Source organism: Euleptes europaea, chromosome 6, assembly GCF_029931775.1.
Source record: "Euleptes europaea isolate rEulEur1 chromosome 6, rEulEur1.hap1, whole genome shotgun sequence".
NCBI classification, from domain to species: domain Eukaryota; kingdom Metazoa; phylum Chordata; class Lepidosauria; order Squamata; family Sphaerodactylidae; genus Euleptes; species Euleptes europaea.
The window spans coordinates 85,713,152-85,735,434 of NC_079317.1; the positions used below are offsets into that span (position 1 = coordinate 85,713,152).

At 43.6% G+C, this 22,283-nt stretch overlaps 1 protein-coding gene across 3 annotated transcripts in view; it reads left to right on the forward strand.

Annotated features, from left to right (window-relative positions):
* The window catches only part of LMO1 (LIM domain only 1), a 120,961-nt gene extending 99,854 nt beyond the window's left edge, over positions 1 to 21,107 (forward strand). For all 3 annotated transcript variants that reach the window (XM_056850889.1, XM_056850888.1, XM_056850890.1), the window contains exons 3-4: positions 9,058 to 9,183; positions 20,649 to 21,107. In XM_056850889.1, coding sequence (XP_056706867.1) covers positions 9,058 to 9,183; positions 20,649 to 20,754 — 232 coding nt within the window. In that variant the 3' untranslated portion in view covers positions 20,755 to 21,107. The remainder of the gene's footprint in view (positions 1 to 9,057; positions 9,184 to 20,648) is intronic.
* Positions 21,108 to 22,283: the final 1,176 nt, after the last annotated feature.

Below are 22,283 nucleotides of genomic sequence, written 5' to 3' on the forward strand. Positions count from 1 at the left end.
TCTACAGGCACTTGAAAAGAAAAGAAAAAGTTTTCCATCATAAAAGGACAATCAGTTAAAATCAGTATATAACTAACATTAAAAAGGATCTCCTTCTTGTATTTCAAGCTAATAAAACCCATTAATAAAAAAAAGTAAAGGTAAAGGTCCCCTGTGCAAGCACCGGGTCATTCCTGACCCATGGGGTGATGTCACATCCCGACGTTTCCTAGGCAGACTTTGTTTACGGGGTAGTTTGCCAGTGCCTTCCCCAGTAATCTCCCCTTTACCCCCAGCAAGCCGGGTACTCATTTGACCGATCTCAGAAGGATGGAAGGCTGAGTCGACCTCGAGCCGGCTACCTGAAACCAACTTCCGTCGGGATTGAACTCAGGTCGCGAGCAGAGCTTGGACTGCAGGACTGCAGCTTACCACTCTGCGCCACGAGGCTCATATAATATGGACCCATAAATAACAAATACATTCTTACATCTCTATGGTCATCATTTTTGTCCTAAACCATCATATTCATTCTCATTCTCTCTCTCTCTCTCTCTCTCTCTCTCTCTCTCTCTCTCTCTCTCTCTCTCTCTCTCTCTCTCTCTCTCTCTCTCTCTGTCTCTCTCTGTCTCTGTCTCTCTCTGTCTCTCTCTGTCTCTGTCTCTCTCTGTCTCTCTCTGTCTGTCTGTCTGTCTTTATGACAATTGCAAGAAATTCAGCAACATGCTCGGTGACTTCCCGGGGATTTGTCCATCAGTAACAATTTGACTCTGCTTACACATTCCCAACCGTTACTAGAAGGAGCATGAGGATCCACAACCTGGTAGTATCTAATCATGTAGTGCCTATTTTACTTTGTACCTGGGGCAGAATATTTGTCACGAGGAAGCTATGGGGAATTATTCCATGTGCAAACGTGTACTTCAGTTCTAATGAAGAAAGGGAGATGTTTCGGTTATCATCAATGTGACAGAAGGCACAGAAATGGAAGTGAGAGAAGGCCAAAAGACACAATTTTAAGGTCTTCATGGAATCTGAAGGTGAATTGAAATGAAGAAACGGGAATCTGATATGCTTTGCTAAAGAATAAATGAAACGTTGCTTTGAGGAGCCTCTGTGCTTGTCAGGCATCCTTCTTGCCACCATGCCCAACAACCTTGTGCCTGGGATGTGTTTGAGATGTGGCTCCAGCTGGGCAAATGTCCGAAACTGGACAAAAGATTGTTATTCAAGATGTCTTTAAATAAAAAGCTGCCTTCGACAGTCACACGCCACTAAGCGAGCTTCCTTTTATTCCATTCTCTCCCATCAATTCATTTGAATTCACTGCTGGTTCCCTGTGCCAATTAGCTTTAATTTTTACTGTACACAATGACATCAACAGCCAATGAGATTGTAAGCTTGCAGGATTTTAGTGTGCCTATAAACTACAGAAAATTGTCCTTGGCTAAACTCCTGCTTTCAGATTGGCTGACGACAATAGACATGGTTAAGTTCAGGGTAAGAGCCATTAAGCATAATTACTACCACAGGGTAAAAGTTTAATTGTGTTAAATTTTAAATCTGCATAGCCTAAGCTTATTTACAAGCTGGCTGGGCCTTCCTGTTACATAAGGGGAAATAAATCTGTACTTAAAAATTTGCTTCTTGCCAACTTTTATTTTACAAAAAGTTTTTAAAAACCTGATAAAAGCCTCCCTTGTCTCTGACTCATTCCTTCCTGTTGGGATCATGCTAGCTAAGTATTGTGGATATTAGGGATATAGACTGCCTAATATATCTGAACCTTCTGTTGGTATAGAGTGACAAGACTGAATTTCCTATGAAAGATGGGCCATAGAGATGAAGATGTCCCCCCCTTTTGGTTTGATTTTTTATCTTTGTAAATTTAGAAATAAAGATTTTTATTGGTAAAAGAGATCCTAACCTTTTCAACCTTCCATGCTACATCCAATATCCCATCATAGGTCCTCTAGGAAAGGAACACAACTAATCTTGTTATCAAAAAGCAAATGCATTTGTTGGTAGAAAATATACATTGCCTTCAGGAGTATAGGAAACCAGGGGAAACATGGAACACATGTGAATGGCCATTCTAACATTACAAAGCTGTGGCTATCTTCTTCATGCTTTCTTACACACTTTTTAAAATCTACGAGGCAACATCAGGCTTAGATAAGAATAGGATTACATTCCATTAACAGATCCATGTTCATTAGGGTTGCCAAGTGCCAGGTGATGGCGGGCAAACCCCCGCCAATCCACCTGTCTGCCCGCCGACTAGCTGAGGGTCAGCGGGCAATGCGTGCACGCACGCCTGACCAAGGCGCCACATCACTTCCGGTTTACACTAAACGCCACATCGCATGGGGCCGTTTACCACACTAACTCCCAATTTGTGTGGTAAAAGGCCATTTGCGATGTGGCGCTTCCAGGTGTAAATGCATCGCAAGGGGCCTTTTACCACTCAAAAAGGGAGTTAGAGTGGTAAAGACTCCGTTGCCATGCAGCACTTCCGGGTGTAAACCGGAAGTGTCGTGATCGCGTCAGCCTTTTGTAGTAACGCACTAGCTACATTCCTCAGACAGCCTTCTCCTTTTTGTACCGTCTATTCTATTAGGATTGTTGGTACAGCAACATCCAGGTCACAGGCTTTCTCTGTGGTAGGCCCAGCCCTCTGGAATGGCCTACCAGAGTGGGTGTGAAGGGTGCTTTCATTGACTACATTTAGGAAGGCAGGCAAGACAGTTCTATTTCAGGGGACATTTGGTGGAATGGTGTGTTTTTTAATCTGTATGCTTTTATTTTGTAATGGAGTCTTACGTTTTGTGTTTTGCAATTTATCTCTGCATTGTTAGTAGGGTTGCCAAGTACCCGGTGGTGGTGGGTAAAATCCTGCCCATCCACTGGGCTTCCTGCTGGCCAGCCGAGGGCCGGCAGGCAATGCATGCACACTGCACGCACATTACTTCCAGGTTTACCCAGAAGGGACGTGGACGCTCTGGAAACCTCGGCTAAAACTCTATGGAAACCATAGAGTTTCGGCCGAGATAGCTAGAGTGTCCACATCACTTCCGGGTAAACCCGGATGTTGCGTGGGGTGCGTGCACGTGCCGCGCCAGACACGCTCGCGCACCGCGGCTTCACAAGGCTCCCACCGGTGGAGCTACGGGGCCTCCCTAATTGTTAGCCACCTTGAGCATACAGAAATAAAGTGGAATATAAATATTTTAAATAAATGCTGAAGTTAAATACAGTGGGTTATAAAGGGAGTCAGCTCCCTTTAATAAAATTAGACTTACTTTGAAGTAAACATGTTCAGGATTGTTCAGGATTTCTACTCTGACACTCATCTAATTGGAAGTCAGGAGCAATTGGCCAGGCACAATACCTCCACCTACCAGAAAGCTCTTTCTAGAGTAGATAGGAAACTTGGCTGTCCAGGCAATGTAGTTTCTCTTCCTTACTTACATTGTTGACAATCCTGAAATTATTAAACATCCCCCTTTGCCCAGTTGCTCTTTGAAATACCTTACAGTGAATTTTGAAAAGCAAGTAACAGCATCGGTTTACATCTTTGCCTAAAAAGCCAATTCATTCTAAAGCGTAGTAGAGTGAGTGAGAAACGTCCATATGCTGAAGGGTGGAAAGGAATGTTCAAGGCAGAGAACAAGATTAGCACACAGACTAGCCGAGAGCTATATTTGTTACAGCCGCTAAAAAGCAACATGATTTCAGCCGGACAGAACATAAGCCTTAAATCTTATGCAAACATTCAAAGCTGTTTAACACTGTCGTACCCCCCCCCCAAAGCCCCTGGAAGGAGGCAGGTGAATCCAGTACCAAATACATTTTTCATGTTCCTTAAGCTGACTGTTTAAATAGTTAAGTGAACATCTGTCTAAACTTCCCATCATTTCCATTTAGAGACGCCGCTAACTCAAAGGGTGACGAAAAGGGCCTGTTTAACAATGCCGATGGTGCTGTCTGGGGGCCCCTTTATTTTGTTTAATCTAGACTGAGCTCCACACAACTGTGATGCTAATGAATAATGGATTTTTTTTTAATGTTCGCACATGAAGTGGCATTGCATTCCTAACAAATCTAGGATTAGCTTCCTTCCAATTTCCCCATTTGGATATAGGGCAGCATTTTTTTTTAAAGGTAACTGATGTGGATATTTTAAAGATCAGAGGGGTAGTATTCAGATTTTTAAGATGAAAGCCACATGTCTAGTTTATTATTTAGAAGAGGCACCAAGATTAATGAAAATGTAGCCATACTATACTGACAGCCTCCTTTTTATGCATTTTAGGAAAGTTGTCTCCGTCAGTGATACGTTTTGTGTTTTTTCAGGTAAAATGAATAGCGCATAAAAAGTACAAATTTACAACTGTTGGGTAAGCTCCATGTTTCACTCCTTATTTTCAAAGTACTCTAGTGTATCCTAGATCTTAGGCTCCAAAAGCTATAAGGCGGGCAAATATTTCCCCATTTCAAAGACAGGGTAAGTGAGGAAATTTCCACCTATGACCTGGGGCAGACTTTATGCTAGCTATTTTCCGACAACCCACGGAGAGATGATCAGTCGGTAAAACTTGGGGGAGGGGTGACATTTTGCTAGACCAAAATCATACTTTGTTGATACTGAGAAGCCTGCTACTTTGGTCCAGATGAAATTAGGGTTGTGCCAAATTTGCTGTCAGAAAGTTTCAGTGTCAGGATCCCATCTGGGGGACATGAAATTTTATCCAAAAGAGAAGCATTTTCCTATGGGGGGGAGGGGGGAGAGGCCCTTCGCTGCAAAATCACAATCCCACCCTCTCTTGGCAAAGAGAGAGGGTGGTGGGATGGCTTTGATGGTTGCTCCTTCACAGTTGCTGCTGCTGTTTTAAAAAATGTGAGTCCGAGTACTAAGTGCAGCCCTGCCTGTCGTTTCGGGGCAAGCACTTGGCCATGGGAAGTGGAGGGTACTGTGCGGATTTCCAAAGCGGTTGCCACTTATAAAAGAGGCAGTTTGAAGCATAGTGCATACCAGAACCCTTCCTCTGCCCTTGCAGCATTCTTGCCAAGGGGTAGAAGTGGGGGTGACTGTTGCCGCAGTTTTGTGGCCATCCATTTGTCCCTTAAAGACTGCTGAGACAGGGTGGGAGGCTTTTCCCAGGGGACCCTGCCCCATTGGTTCAGCTTTTCTTGCAATGCAGTTCTGCATTTAGGTGACTAAATTCCAGCTGACTGAGGTTGTGATGTGGCTCTTCGAAGTCCTACACAGATAATCTGACTTTGTCGGAATAGAAGGGGGGGGAGAGATGAAATGCTTCAAATACACCAGTTTTTCAAGAACAGAAAAATCTGGTTTCGCCCAGAGGATGGATTTAGGCAACGTGTTTCTTCCAACCTTGTGACAACTCTTTTCAGTCGCTTCACAATGGGGGAATGTAGAAGTGGGTCATCAGAAGGTCCCAGTGCATATTTCCACCATGGTACACGAAGAGCTGATGAGACACGATTTTGAGGCTTTATGGACTGTAAGGCATTGTCTGATCTGAGATACAAAGGGAACAAGGCCCTATCACAGTAGATGAAACGTTGAACTCCGATCTGGATTCCCAAGTATCATCCCTGCCGTGGTTTCTTGTGCAGCTTCTGTTAAGTCTCAGGTTCAGCTCCTTCAACTGTAAATGAAACAGACGATCCAACTGCCCAAATCTAAATACGATATCCTGGTATTTTGCTCTTGATAAGCTACCAAGTGAGACCTTATTGATGAATCCTGTTCATAACTGTTATGTATTTTCTTAAGCAAAATACAGTTAAATCATCAAATAGTATGTTGTGTTGCTTTTAGTACATACTATGGTAGAAGCATTCCTGTCAGTGGATTAGCAACATTTTCTTTCAAAATTTGAAAAAAAGGTGGTGATTCCCATCCCAGAATTATAAAGGACCACCATGTGTTGCACACAGCTGCAAGACATTGTGTTCCACACATTTCTGGGAATCATGCCATGCATTGTCTTGTCTTTTACATAAAGTAATTAATTGCATGCATTAATTGTTAAAATAAAGGTTAATTTAATCTGACAATATATTAAAATGCCTTAAACTGAATCTGAGCAGTGGTCCATAATCCAATATTGTCAGCTCTGACCACAAATAGTTTTCAGGCAGAAGTTTTTCCACAACCCTACTACCTGAGAAGCTTTAAATGGAAATATTGGGACTGGACCAAGACTTGCTGCATAGAAAAAATGGGCTCTGCCACTGAGATGGAGTCCTCTTCCCATCTCACATGCTCACCAATCAGTTCCTGCCTTTTTGATTGGAAGTCCTGTAATGTACTCCATGAAGTGACAATGGTACACTGCTCTTCAAGGGTTGGTATGAGGGTCTGGAAGAGGAAATCATACTTCTATCTGCATTGGCAGAGAACTGTCTTCATGGACTACAAGGATGATGTGGAATAATTTGATGTAGAGGTAGACCTAGTTTTGTAGACTTGGAAAGTAAAGGAAGAGCAATTTACTTCACATTTCTTTTTTCCAAAATGCATTTCCTGGTTGAAACTTACCACAGAAATTTGGGTCACTTGCTCATGAAGTCAGCAGCACAATTCTTTCAGTGAATGTCGATCATGAATGTATCAGTATACATTGTGTGTGTGTTTAGATGTGCCAAAGCGGGATTATTGCTGAACATCAAGACAACAGTAATGACTACTAAGGAATTACACAACTTTAAGGCTGACAATGAAAAAAAATCAAAATTGTTCCAGATTTTCTATTCCTTGGCTCAATCATCCATGCAATGGGAGATTCCAGCCAAGAAATCAGAAGGAGATTGAGACTGGGAAGGGCAGCCATGAAGGAGCTAAAAAGATCCTTAAGTGTAAGGATGTGTCACTGGTAATCAAGATCATGCCATAATATCCCTCATTATTATGTATGGGTATGAAAGTTGGACAGTCAAGAAAGTTGACTGGAAGAAAGGTGTTTCATTTGAAGTGTGGTGTTGGAGGAAAGTTTAACAGTTAACATGGTCTACTAAAAAGACAAAGAAATGGGTTCTAGATCAAATCAATCCAGAACTCTCCCTAGAAGCTAAATTGACTAAACTGAGGCTATCCCATGATGAGAAGACAAGACGCAATGGAAAAGACAGTAATGCTAGGAAATGTTGAAGGCAGCAGGAAAAGAGGAAGGCTCAACGTGAGATAGATTGACTCAACGAAAGAAGCCATAGCTTTCAGTTTTTATGAAGAGAATAGACTATAATATAATGGAATGGTTCTGGAGGGTGCTTTTATAAGGACATTGCAGTGTTTATGTACTATTTTGTCATGTCTTCTACATACATAATCCTTTATCTGCATTGTATAATAGTATGTCATATCTTAGACTGGGGTTTGTTTGTTTGTTTGTTTTGGTTTGCATTGTCTTCTATTTTTTTTATAACCCATTTTTCTTCTTAATCAGGACCCCAAACAGCTTTTCGCATCATTATCCCCTCCTCCACTTAATTCGTACAACAACCTTCTTGTGAGGGTAGGTTATGCTGAGAGACTGTGAAGGGCCCAAGATCACCTGACAGGCCTCCATGGCAGAGTGTCTACAGTTTTCAGAGAGGAGGCAAGGTCTACCACCCACTGACAACAGTGGAACTTTAAAGGGCCACAGTAGTATCAGCATCTGGCCCAGCTGGGGCGCACACCCTCTCCCTCAGCACTCCTAGTGCCTCTGCCATTTGCAAGGGAAAGCAGGAGCCTGCAGCTAGGTTGGCTGCCACCACAGGGCTGCAGCTGGCCAGTGTGGTGTAGTGGTTAAGAGTGCTGGACTCTAATCTGAAGAACCGGGTTTGATTCCCCACTCCTCCACAAGAGCGGCGTACTCCAATCTGGTGAACCGGGTTGGTTTCCCCATTCCTCCACATGAAGCCAGCTGGGTGGCCTTGGGCTAGTCACAGTTCTCTTAGAACTCTCACAGCCCTACCTACCTCACAAGGTGTCTGTTGTGGGGAGAGGAAGGGAAGGAGATTGTAAGCCGGTTTGATTCTCCTTAAAAGGTAGAGAAAATTGGCATATAAGAACCAGCTCTTCTTCTTTTTCTTCCTTCCTTTTCTGCCAGCTGGTAAATCTGAACAAGGCAAAACACTCTTGAAATTCTGAGACATACATTTTCATTAATCCCAATATTTCAGGAGAGTTTGGGGTCATTTGGGGGTATTCACAACCCAAAATGAAAACAGGAATTTGGGGCATCATTTCAGCTTGGAAACATCTGAAGGCACATCCCTAGTATTCTACACATTTTCTCTAGATAACAAACCTGTAGGCATTGATGAAGGAGCTACAAATTAGAAAGCAGACGGGATGCTTAAAAAGCCTGTGATTATGTTCTGCTAAGGCCATCTTCATTTGTGTTGAAACAATCAACAAATTGGTTGTTGTGAGCCCCAAAATATCCCTGTGTGTGTGTGTGTGTGTGTGTGTGTTTGGGGAGGGGCCGTGGCTCAGTGGTAGAGCATCTGCTGGCATGCAGAAGGTCCCAGATTCAATCTCCAGCATCTCCAGTTAAAGAGACTAGGCAAGTAGGTGTTGTGAAAGACCTCGGCCTGAGACCCTGGAGAGCTGCTTTAGGGGAGGGGCTGTGGCTCAGTGGTAGAGCCTCTGCTTGGCATGCAGAAGGTCCCAGGTACAATCCCCGGCATCTCCAGTTAAAGGGACCAGGCAAGTAGATGATGTGAAAGACCTCAACCTGAGTCCCTGGAGAGCTGCTGCCCTTCTGAGTAGAGAATACTGACTTTGATGGACCGAGGGTCTGATTCAGTATAGGGCGACTTCATGTGTGTTTCTTTATTAGACAGCACAGTAGCTGAAGGCTCAGAAGCCTAGCAAAGAACCTCTCTTTTTCCTCCTGCTCTTTCAGCCCACATTCCCCCACACACTGGCCGGTCAGCAAAACAGGGACTGCAACTTCTTCTTTATTGGTGCAATACAGTATTTGATACTGCTAATTGCACTTAATTAGCCCTTCCGCCATTTAATTAAAACGGCTTCTAATGATTGTGCTTCCTTGGCAGGCTCTTTGGGACCACTGGGAATTGCGCTGCCTGCAGTAAGCTGATCCCTGCCTTTGAGATGGTGATGAGGGCCAGAGATAATGTTTACCATTTGGACTGCTTTGCCTGCCAACTTTGCAACCAGAGGTGAGTAAAAGACTTTTACATGCGTTGTTTTTTTTAAAAAAAAAATTCAAGCTATTCCCCCCACCCCACCCTGGAACAGGAAAGTCTGGTTCACTGTTTGATCTCCTTCTCCAAGATCTGCAAATTGCCACTGCTGGGCAAGTTGTTTTAAGTGCTAATTGAACAGTTGAGTCCTGTCCCTGGAGGCCTCTGACTCCACTTGCGGCAGAATCGGCGGTGGGTTGGATTGTGGAAAGGGACGACGAAAGTGGGTGCCACTGCACAGACCGGCAGGTGGTGTTAAGTAGCATCAAGGCAACTGAATGAACAGCTTCAAAGCCGGGCTTCTAGTCGGTCTGGTGAGCATCCATTGATAGGAGGATCACTTGGCGTAAACACTTTTAAGTCAAGGTTACTTAAAGCCAGGCATCTGACGAGCTCAGAAGAGGAGATGAGGCAAAGGAAGTGCTCGAGTCTAGGTAATCCTTTGCGAGGCCTCAGAACTGCATCTGTCAACTTGCGGCACAGTCAGTAGGGTGGTCTTGCAGTGTAACTTTGCACGGAACGCGCATAATATGTGCCTAAAAGGGAGAGAGATGCAGGCAACGCTCACCAACAAAGGGCAGAAGAATCATTCCAATCTGTCTTGTATCATCGTAGTATCGAAGCGCCGCAATGGCTCTTAAGGGATTGTAGTTGGACTGTCTGTTGTGTAGAGCAATCAGGATGAATGCCCATTTTAGGCTTCATTTTCAGACTTTGGAAACTTTTATTCCCGGTGATATTTTTACATTTGTTCCCCTCGTTCTGAAGTTGCAAGGCAAATAAAATCCATATTTTGCAGCAGTACCCAAAATAAAATTCAGACATATTTCATTATCGGATTTATGTAAAACTGTGTGAAACTCTGATGTGCTAAAATACCAAACAAAACCACTCTTTCCAAGAAGTCAGGCCAATCCGAAAAATGCTTCCAAAAGAGAATGAGCCCTGAGAATACCCTCACACATACCTTCGAGAAGTGACACACATGTGACACACTCTACATGTTCAGTCTTCTTACCCAGACAGAATTCACCTGCCATAACAATCTTATGTACATGCAAACTTTCTGAAATAGTAATTTGATTTTTAAAAGACCTAACTACCTAAAGAGCCAGCGTGGTTTAGTGGTTAAGAGTTGTGGTTTGGAGCAGTGGACTCTGATCTGGAGAACTGGGTTTAATTCCCCACTCCTCCACATGAGCGATGGAGGCTAATCTGGTGAACTGGGTTGGTTTCCCCACTCCTACACACAAAACCAGCTAGGTGACCTTGGGCTAGCCACACTCTCTCAGCCTTACCTACATCACAGGGTATCTTGGGGGGAGGGGAAGGAAAGGTGATTGTAAGCCGGTTTGATTCTTCCTTAAGTGGTAGAGAAAGTTGGCATGTAAAAACCAACTCTTCTTCTTCTTCTAAAGAGGAAGAAAAATAGTTCCCACCACACATTGTGAAGAACCAGTCTGAGTATCTACACTTCAGCAATAGTAGCCAATACTTAGAGTCAAGAGAATAGAACTGTATTTTAACCAAGGAGGAAAGTCTTGGTACCATCAACACCAGTGAGGTTTATGAGCATGACTGTGTCTAGGAAGGTGGATTTGAATAACTTTAGACAGAGAGAGTGTATAAGATGGCTGTGGCCAGGGCCTCCCTTGCTGCAAGCCGGGTGCAAAGCATGAAGGAAAAACACCCACCTTTTATCCTAGCCAGGAATCGGCAGCAGGGGTGCAGCCAGGCACACCTCCTACTGTGCCACTTCGGCCAATTTGGTGCCCCAAACAACCACTTGGTTTGCTTGGCATCAGTCCAGCCCTGGCTGCCCCACTGCTAGGTAAAGGTAAAGGTCCCCTGTGCAAGCACCGGGTCATTCCTGACATATGGGGTGACATCACATCCCGACGTTTTATAGGCAGACTTTTGTTTTACGGGGTGGTTTGCCAGTGCCTTCCCCAGTCATCTTCCCTTTACCCCCAGCGAGCTGGGTACTCATTTCACCAACCTCGGAAGGATGGAAGGCTGAGTCAACCTTGAGGCGGCTACCTGAAACCGACTTCCATAGGGATCGAACTCAGGTCGTGAGCAGAGCTTGGACTGCAGTACTGCAGCTTACCACTCTGCACCACAGAGCTCTCGCCCCACTACTAGGAGACTGCATATCTCATCAGAGGAGCAGATGAACCGAACTTCTGATATTTCAAAGATCTACGAAGAACGGGCTGTGTGCCTGTGCTCCCTGTTCCCTTACACTCTGTAAATCTCTTTAGGGATTGGCCTTTCAACAGGAAGAGTGCTTTCACCCCAAAGACAGGTGCATGGCTGCCTGCTGCATTTCAGCCTCGATGCCGAAATTATGTGCGGCAAATAGGTCACCTGAATAGCTCACCTCAAGTACGACCTGCAATTCGGCACGCTACTGCTTAACCCGCACGAAAGAAGTTTTAAAGTAGCAAGCTAAATCTGTTTGTGACAAATCATTCAGGCCGCCTGTTCATCACACTGCAACAAAAGAAGAAGCCGCGCACAGCATGATCCTGTGAATTGGCTATAACAGAGCATTAGGATGCTGACCATATACTATTCACCTTTCCCAGCCGTCTCCTATATACAGCCTAGGTATTTGCTAATTACTTCTCTCATCACCTATAGAACAATTTAACTGTGTACTCAAGCGACTGTAATTTCCCCTTACTAAAAACACATCAGGCTGGGAGGGAAGGTGGCATGGTATAGCCCGATCTTTTCAGATCTCGAAAGCTAAGCACGGTCGGAACTTGGAAGGGAGACCTCCAAGGAAGACTCTGCAGAGGAAGGCAATGGCAAACCACCTCTGCTTCTCACTTGCCTTGAAAGCCCCTTTCTGGGGTCGCCTAAGTCGGCTGTGACTTGTGACTTGACGGCACTTTACACACACAGACAGACACACCAGATGTAAAAGTATGTCTAGGTACATGCTGTTATTTGGGGCAGCTTTTACTGACGGGCCTGCATAAAAGACAAAGCTGTAATTATTTGTTTGGAGTAGACTGGCATCCTGGTTAAAAGCAGCAGATACAATCAATCAAGCTGTCCAATTTGATCCATTATTCCACTGAGGTTATAGTGACATCTAGTGGGTTCCGATGGATATCCCAGTTTCTGTGACTATCTTCGTTGGAACATACTAGAATGTTGTCGTGTCTTACTGGTTCCCCTGACTTTAAATGTGTTTCTTGGAGCCTTTCCAGATTCAGGAGAAAATACATCTGATTATTTTGGGTGGTGAGGAAAAATGTCTCCTTTCTGCCCCAGTGTTGGATCTTGGGGACCTGTGGAGGCTTGTGCAAGTCTTCCACAGGCCGAATTAACTAGAAGGTGTTCTGTGTTTTTCTTTTTGTGTTGTTGTATCCTCCGCTTTCTCCAAGGATCTCTGCAGCATAGATGGGGCTTATCCGGTTTGATTCTCGTAGCGGCCCTGAGAGGGACTGACTGAGAAAAAAATGTCTGACCCAGGCCCGTGCAGGGAGCTCCGTGGTCCAGCAGTAATCTGAATCCATCTTTCTCTAGTCCAACCCCAGCACTCCAGCTGACGCACTTTATGGGTCCTCTATACTTCAAGATCTGTAAAGGGCTGGTTTATATGTAGAAGAGCTTTCTAAGAGTTACAGTGCAATGCTGCGATGAGCCCCATTGAATATACCTAAGTATAGCAGCGAGAGTTGTTCTTGCAAGGAGATGGAAACAAATGACTTTACCAGAAGTAGATGAATGGAAAGAAAAGATGTTGGAATATGCAAATATGGCTAAAATGACTTATTTGATGAATTTAGACAATACGCAAAATGTCGAGCAGTTTAATGAGAAATGGTTACCATGGTATATGTATATGTCTTCAAATACTTAATTCCAGCTCAATCTCTCTCCTTTTTATGTGAGTAGATGTTCTCTTCATGTATAGATATATTTGGTTTACCTTAACAATGATTACCTTAAGAGAAATTGACCATGGTTTATCTTTAATGCTATTTTATTTTCTACTCTCTTTTTCTCTCATGTTAGTGGCTGTCTGATATGTTCAAGAATATATCCGATTACTTTTTTATCGAGTAAAAATAGAATAGAAACCAATATATTGAATCAGTTGTAGCAAGCATAATCTCTGTATTACGTGTGTATATTATTGATTGAGATATTATAATCTATTGCAAACGGATGCAAAATTTTCCCCCTTCCCCTTTTCCCCCTTCTGTATCCCTTTAAACACAATAAAAACTTTAAAAAAAGAAAGAAAAAGAATATACCTAAGAATGATTCTGAGTGGACCTGCCTAGGATTGCCCTCTTAAACGGAGTGCTGCCGGTTTTAGATACGTCGTGAGTATAGTGGGAGTAAAAGGCCCTGAAATTTATTGTTCACATTTTCCCTCTCTCTATAGGGAAATGTGTATGCTGACGGAGAATTTGCTCCATAGATCTGATAAAGTGAACTCTTGACCCCCCCCCAAAAAAAGGGTTTAATGCCCCAGAACTGATTTATTTTTTTCTGCAACACAGCACTCCACTGGGATACAGAATATTGGCATTTCTTGTCTTTCAGGTCTTATGAAATATTTTAATGGAAACTAACATTATTTTTAGAATAAATTATAACAAAAGCTGTTACTGTCTTGTTTATGCTAAATAACATTGTCAGCAATATCCTCTAGAATTTTAAATCCCCCCACAAACAGAGTGAGAGAGAGCACTTTTAAAAAGCTAAGAAGTGTGCAATCAAAAGGTTTATTGTTTGTTTGGAAAGGAAGGCAGCTTGGTATACCCTGATCATGTCAGATCTCAGAAGCTAAGCAGGGTCGGTACTTGGATGGGAGACCACCAAGGAAGACTCCACAAAGGAAGGCGATGGCAAACCACCTCTGATTCCCACTTGCCTCGAAAGCTGGGGTTGCCACAAGTTTTTGATTTTTCATTTGTTTTTGAACTTGTGTCCCGCTCTCTATCGCGGCCAAAGCCGGGCTCAGAGCAGCTAACAACACAAAAACACCATAAAATATCAATAAGAATATACAAAAAATATTCAAAAGGCAAAATATACAATTTAAAACCAAAAGTTTCTAAAGCTAAAATGGAATAGGCGCTCATTTGTTGGTGCACAGGTTGGTTGTGACTTGACAGTACCTTACACACACACATTGTTTCTTTCCTAAAATATGTCATCCAGAGATGTGATCAAAAGTGAAATTCATTGAAGATTACTGGCCTGTGCTGCGAATACACTTTTTTTTTTTTAAACCACAGACTAAAAATTACTTCAGGACTCTTATTTCCATTCATTATATTCTGCAGTGCACTGTTAGTGTTACTGGCAATGTTAACTATTACCTGTAAACTATTTCCTAGCAATAACTGATGCAGTTTGTTAGTGGAGAGCTGAGTTTTACATTTTTAAGCCCAGTTTCAAAAATCATAGGCTGCATTCGAAAAGAGTTTCAGAGACAATTGACCTGATCCCTTTCGTTGTGAAATTTTATTCACTTCACTATAGTAAGTTTATAAGATTTAAGTACAAGTTTAATTGTAGCAGGTTGGATTCGTTAGTTTGATTATATGGTATTAGTTTTGAAACTCCCTATGATGTTAGCATAGCATTGAATTGGCAGCACACTGTTGCATGCACCTGAGGACTTTGTCACAGGTAGTACTTCCAGTGCAAATTATTACTGTTATTAGACATTCCCGGCTCTTCCTGCAAAAAGCACAGAGTGGCTTCTAGGTGGCTTCCGGTAGTCCCTCATTCCCAAAGTGTACAAGTCCAGACTTGGTTAACTTTCTATGTGTCTTCAGACCCTTCTCTGAGCATGACAGTATAATTCACTGGGCCAGATACTTTAGAGTGTGGTACCAAGGCGTGTAGGCACAGTGCCAATGGACAGATCCCATGCACAGCTCTGTTTCCCTCCCCATGCCTGGAAGGCACTCACAGGCCCAGGTGGTATAGCAGACCCTTACATGGAATGTCTGTGTATGTCTTATCTCCATCCCATCCTTCCTCTTCGCAAAGCATGTTACTTGCACAGCTCTGGCCTGTATTTTCTTGGCTGCCAAGGCGAATTGTACTCCCACTAAGGAAGGCTTCTGCATACCCAGAGATATGATTATTAGGGGTGTGCTTTCAGATATAGCCGAGCTGAAAATATACCTTATCAGTATTTTTCAGGTATAGTCAGTATCCGAAATATATCCAGGAATTTTTCGGGATTCCGGAAAAATGGTCCTGAAAAATCCCAGAAATGTTCAGGATTTACCAGGAAGATAGGGAGCCAATGTTTGCAAGCTCCCAGGAACTGGTCCCCCCCACCCCCGGTTTTTGCATGGGGGGGGGTCTATGGGCTTACCATGCTGCTTATGTCAAGTTCAAGTGTATTTGTCAGTTTCAAGCAAGTTTTTCCCCCTTCTTTGCCAGAGTATCTTTGTGTCCCCTTCTCGGTTTTTACAGTATTGCTCAGTGCTTGGATTTGTTCTGCTGTGGTTTCATTTTGGTTCTGTTGAGCTTGCACTGCCACAGCAGCACTGGGTTCTGCTGAGCATTGTATTCATTGCCATTGGTTCTGTTGGGCTGGCAAACCTCACATCCCTTGCTTGGATTTTTTTCTGTTGTGATTCTCTGGTTTGACATTAGTCCAGTTGAGCTTGAACTACCACAGTGGTACTGGGTTCTGCTGGGTGTTCGGCACATTGCCATTTGTTCTGTTGGGCTTGTGAAAGTGCCCCCTTCAGTTTCTACTATACAGATTCTTTAGTTTGACATTAGTCTTGCTCAGGTTGCACTACTGGTTCTGGTGGGTATTCTGTACATTGCAGTTGGTTCTGCTGAGCTTGCAAAAATGCTCCCCACCTTGAGTTTCCACTGCAGAGATTCTCTGGTTTGATTTTGGTTTTCTTTGGCTTGGCACATTGGCTTGTGGTTGTGCTGGATTACTGGGTTCTGCAAGGGTTCTGTTGGGCTTGTTGTGTTGGTTCTTCCAGGGGAGACATATGACCAGTGATTGCTGCTTGCAGGCATGGCTTTTGCCCTGGAAGCAGCTTGGAGGTTCCCCCCCCATAGCAAATAATAGAGGATGGCTGGGGGCACCCTGTTCAGGGGCCCATAGAATTGGACCCCTTGGTCCAATATACTTGAAATTTGGGGGTTAGGCCCCAGCAGCTCCACTGCAATTTTGGTGCCTGTACCTTTAAAAACAACCCCCCAGCCACCTGGAAAGATTCCCCACAGGAAATAATGGAGCCAAAAAAATTGGACACCCCCCCCATACCATATTGGTATTCAATATTCAGAAATATCAGGAATACGGATTTTTTTTAGGTCCAATATACCTGAAGCTGAAAAAGTGCCTTTTTTTTTTTTTTTTTGCACATCCCTAGTGGTCATGCCCAGCGGGTTGTTTAATCCTTTTTTTTCTATTAACACAAGAACGCCATGCCATATCATTCACTGCTTTTAAAACTCCCCCTTTTGTTTTGTTGGGAGGGGAGATAAATTTGCTGTGTGAGGAGCGGGGTATTAAATTGAAACAATAAATAAATAAATAAATTAAGTTTGCATCATGCTAGTATCCTCAGCATGTAGCTAGACTGACTGTAGCTTCTTGCCATGTGTAGAATTATTAGCAAACTCCAGTTTGTTGCCATGTAAGGGGCGAAAAAGGCCTTCAAGGGCCTAATCTGACCCCATTTTGCAACTCCAGCCCGCAAGCTTCCAGGACTGTCATTTCTAAAACATAAACTATTTTTGAATGCTTTGCAGGGTCTTCCAACGCTGCCACTCTAAACCTCCGCTGATTTGGCAAGAGGCAGCTGTCAAGCACACACATTTTGTGCCAGTGGCAACACTTTAATCTTCATTTTGTATTACTACTCCTTCAGTTTTTGCCTTTTCGGTTTAAGGCTAAAATAAGAAGCGAGTCAGCAGCTGTCTGTTTGCAGTCAGCAAGGAAAACCTTTCCAGTTCAGCAAAACTCTTGGAGAAGACTTGACTTTTAGGGCAAATTTCAAGGAGCAGATTTAACAAGTGTTTTTGTTGTTTTGTGTAGGGGTTGTTGTTTTTAGTCGAATTCAAAATTTTAAACCTTGGGAGGAGTTAAAAGAGACTTAACGTGCCCTCCAAGAGATTGGAAATAGGCTGACTGTTACCCAACCTATTAATTCAACTTATACCTTAAAATGTCTTGCAACTTAAACATGTACATAACCTGTGGATTAGGAGAAAATGAGCAATGTCTCAGGCTGATGCTGATATCAGGTGTCACATTATATCAAAGCCATTTATATATGGGAGATTTTGCCTTGGATTTGCCACACTCTAGTCTAGATGGACATTTTCCTCATCTGAATTCTCAGAATCCAGAAATAAGCCCCCATGCAGAGTATTGAGAATTCGGATAGGGAAAATGTCCATCTAGAGAGCAGCAAATCCAAGGCAAATCACATGCATAAGTGGGAAACGTTTAAGGTTTTGCTGCATAGTTTTGGTTAACATTTAGAGATTGTGTAGAGCAGGGGTGTCGAACTCATTTGTTCTGAGGGCTGGATATGATATAAATGTCGTTGGGCTGGGCCATGCCTCGCCAACCCAGGAGCGGGAGGTGGCTGCCTCATGGGCCAGATAAGAGTTCTCAAGGGGCCGGATCCAGCTCGCAGGCCGTATGTTTGACACCCCTGGAGTAGAGTGTTTTATTGTATAAATGCAGAGACACCTGCAGCAACCTGGAAGCAATTTTCCCTTGAAGTGGCCCCACCATCCTGAGCTGCTGTTACCGCTGTAGGGACAGGTACAATATTGGGTGCCTGGGTTTTTCTGCTTGTGTTAATAATGGCTCAGAGAGGGAGGGTGCTTCTACCATCAAAACAGCATGAGGGAAAGGGTTAACCTCCTCTCACCCTGTTCTGCAGCTCCAGTCCAAATTGGGAACTTCTGTGGCTGATTTTTAAGATTTAAAAAATACATCAGGAAATATACCGTATATACTCGGGTATAAGCCGACCCGAGTATAAGCCGACCCCCCAAATTTGAGGCCAGAAAAGGGAATTTCTTATTGACCCGCGTATAAGCCGAGGGTCAATAAGAAATTCCCTTTACCGGCAATGCTGCGCTCTAAAATGCCGGCCGCCATTTTAGAGCGCAGAGCCCCTGCCCCAGGTCACCCTCCCGCCGCCTCCCAAGCCCTCCCGCCCCACCCCACCCCCACCCCACCCCCAGTGCCATCCAAGGGGGGGAGGGGGAAGAGCCCCTGAACCCCCTACTTACCGGGAGACGCGGCGAATCGGCGGCGTGGCCTTCCTGGGCTGGCAGGAGGCCTTTCCAGGCCCCTGCCGGCCGGAGGAAGGCGCTTGGGCGCGTGGGTGGCGGCGGCGCAGCCGGCAGGGGCCTCCTGCCGGCCCAGGAAGGTCCCTGCCGGCAGAAGAAAGGCGCCCGGGCGCCTGGGCGGAGCGGCCGGCAGGGACCTTCTGCCGGCCAAGGAAGGACCCTGCCGGCAGGAGAAAGGCGCCCGAGCGCCTGTGCGGCGGTGGAGCGGCCAGCAGGGACCTTCTGCCGGCCCCTCCAGGCCCCTGTCGGCAGGAGAAAGGCTCCCGGGCGAGGCCGCTATGGTTCCTCCCTCCTCCCTCCTCCCCCCTCCCCTCTCCTACCGTATTGACCCGTGTATAAGCCGAGTTCGGCTTTCTCAGCCCTTTTTTTGGGCTGAAAAACTCGGCTTATACACGAGTACATACGGTACTCATGGCTTTACCACATATCATATAGTTTGACCCACATTTTGGGTTACTTTGTCAGAACTTTTTGGTAGATTCACCTTTCCACACAAAAAACATTGGACCTAAATAACAGACAGCTGTTTTCCTACCCAGTATGGCTGTTCAAATAGTGATATCTGAAACTTTTTGACCTAAATGATATTCTGGTAAAAGAAATAAGGAGCATAACCCTCTTTATCAATTTCCATTCAAACAGAACAATTTACACTGTATACAGAAAACCATGAACTTCACTCAAAGGCTAACAGAGTCCAGAGGAAATTTTTATTTATTGCTCACTATTTTACTTAAGGTAGCAAAGAATGGACTTCATAGCTTATAAAATGAAGTAAATACTCCAAGTCACCTCAGGGCTGTGGAAATACGGTTGTCATGAAGTGGGCAATAATCTGTGGAATTTCAGCTAACCCAGTCTGAATGAAAAAGTGTGGCTTTGCAGTAGGGAGAAAATATATTTCTGAAAAAATGTTTGTCAGCATATTTATTATTCAAGTAATAGCTAGTCAGGTAGGCAGAAAGCAGGCTAGTTCTGGCATGGTAGCTCACCTTGGGGCTGGTAGTTCAGCTGCTAGACTTTGTTATGCGCTTGGCAAGTTACTTCATCTCTGCCTAAATGATGCTATAGTTCTCACTCATCGTTCATCAAAATGGACATGTGAATGTCAGACAGACTAACAAGAGATGGCATCTAAGATAGGGAGCCTTTTATGCTTGTCCGGTGTTGAATATACAATGTGAAATAGTCTTTACTTGCTACAATATACACAGATGAGATTAAAGATTAAGAGGGGAAGCATCGCAGGAAGGAGGAAAGGAGAAAGGTATACACACGAACTCATTCAGTACCTAAAATAAGCGAAGTCATTGGTAATCCTAAGTGGAGTTATATATAAAACCACTGAAATCAGTGAATTTAAAAGTCTATAATTCTGCCCCACTAGAATACTATTCTACCATCTCGATCATGTCACTTGAATCTGATTTGTATAGTTGTGAAGATATTTGTTTTTAAGCTTTGGAAAAATAATTGTCTTTTACTAGAATTAGAGTCTTGTAGAGATGAGATAGATTAACAGTTTTTCATCCTCTAAGGCTTCACCTGATCAGAGGGAGCCGATACATGATGAGAATCTAGCATGTTGCAGTCTCAGGCCCAAACAAGTTGAAAAGCCTGACTTTAGAAGCCTGGATTTCCAGAATAAATTGGACTTTTAAAAATTAGAGTGCCCCCTCTGTCATGGCAGTAAAATGTATTTATTAATTTAAAACCCATGTAAATATATGAACTACATAGAGTAATCCACATTTTTTTGCCCTTTAAAATTTGTCTCTCTGAGTTTTATCAGGTGGAAACAAACCAAGCAAGCTACCTTATGCAACATAATGGTAGAGCCACTCCTCATTTTAGTACTATATAGATTTCATACGATCAAAGAAAATTACTGGCTTGTAGTATGTAAAAAAACAGTTACTGGGATCTGTCTGGTCAAAGAAGTGAAGGAAAAGCACAAAAGTACCTGGTTGTTGTTTTTCAAAGCCATAGCAAACTACATGCAATAGTGAGCTTCATTCACTCGAGATTAGTAAAAAGGGGTTTCGGCAAGGTTTGAGGTATGTCTGCAAGTCGATTTTGATCTGTTAATTTTTTTTTAATTTCAGATTTTGCGTGGGAGACAAATTTTTCCTGAAGAACAACATGATCTTGTGCCAGATGGACTATGAGGAGGGGCAGCTGAACGGAAGCTTTGAGCCCCAGGTTCAATAACAAACCCTGCTTTGCTGAAACACTGTGGGATGGACGTTCAGCCGCACTAGCAGTGAAGGGCGTCTGTCAGCTTGCCTGCAATATTTTTTTAATTCTTGGTCCACAAAGGACTGTATACATTGTAGTATTTTCCCCCCTGCCCCTACACAAAGCAGTTACAATTTTAGATGTACAGTTGTGCCTGCTTAGCTGAGCACTGCATTGCCTGTATGTTTGTGAGTTTTGGGGGGATTGGGGGGAGGGATCTGTACAGTCTGTTTTTCTGTATATAAACTTGAACATTTATTTTATGAAAAATGTAATGCAATTTTATTACAGGTGTGAATTAAAAAATTATGAATGTTTCCTGGTCATTTTAGGCTGTTTATTCAGATTATGTTCTTGTAGGCCATTTATGCAGGGTCAATTTTGATGCTCGCTCAAAGCTCTTTTTTTTAAAATGCGACCTTTAAAATTCCTATTCATGGTCCCGACGCAAAAGGAGAAATTCCACCACCACCCCGACTCGCCTGCTCCTTTGTTCCTTCCATTAGCCAACCGCCGTTTGCATAGCTAACGCACTACTGTCGTTTTGCATGCTTCCTTGAGGGGATTCTTCAAGGCGGGGGCAAAACACAAAAGGTCGCGTTAAAGGGGCTCTTAAGAAATGGGAAGCAGGTATGCGCCTGCTTCACAGTCACTTCCTGAATGATGGTTCAGCGTGAAAAACTAAAAAAAAAATATGAGGGGCACTTCAGCCTGGAACACGCTGCTAATTACCAAGCATAAATGGCCGTAGCAAGGAACCACTTCACATATAACTGCCCCATCTCAATGTTACCAGATACGAGTAATTCATGAGGATGAGCAGAACATGGGAAACTGAACCAGCCACCTTCAAACATCTGGTTGGCAATATTCCAACAGGACTCTCCATATGTAACTCCATAAGCTGAATTAGGATGGAACACTGTGCCTGAAACACCCATTACCTATGCGAGTCCTCATTCAACTGGGATCACCGTGTGCACTACCTTTAGCTGGACTGAGGCGTAAATTTGGAGCCGCTGCAAGCAACATCATATCAATTCACATAGGAGATTTTGTTCCAAGATTCCCCAGAACAGCAGTTAACTTTATTATCAACCTGAAGGCAGACAAATTTGTCCGGTGCTTTTCAGTGTGTATCCTATGAATGGGGAGGGAACCAGGCTGTCTAGCTCCATTTTAAGGCAATGTGTTGCAAACCATATCTGGAAACATTGTTTTGTGACTTTTAGAAAAACGTTGGTCTCAGAGGTAGTGAGGTCAAAGGCTGTCCTTTAAGTGGCCAACATGCAAGATCTTATTTTGATTAAGCGTAGCAGAAAGCCAACAGCAATTCTGTTGTGATGAGAAGTGATTGAGAGAGAAGGTGGAACAAGCTTATATGGGCAAGAATAACAGGTTTTGTTCTAGGAATTCCTATTGCTGTTGAAAAAGGTACAAGTCAGTGAAAGATGGTGAAGGACATCAAAAGACAAAAAAGGAGGAATACAGTATCAAAAATT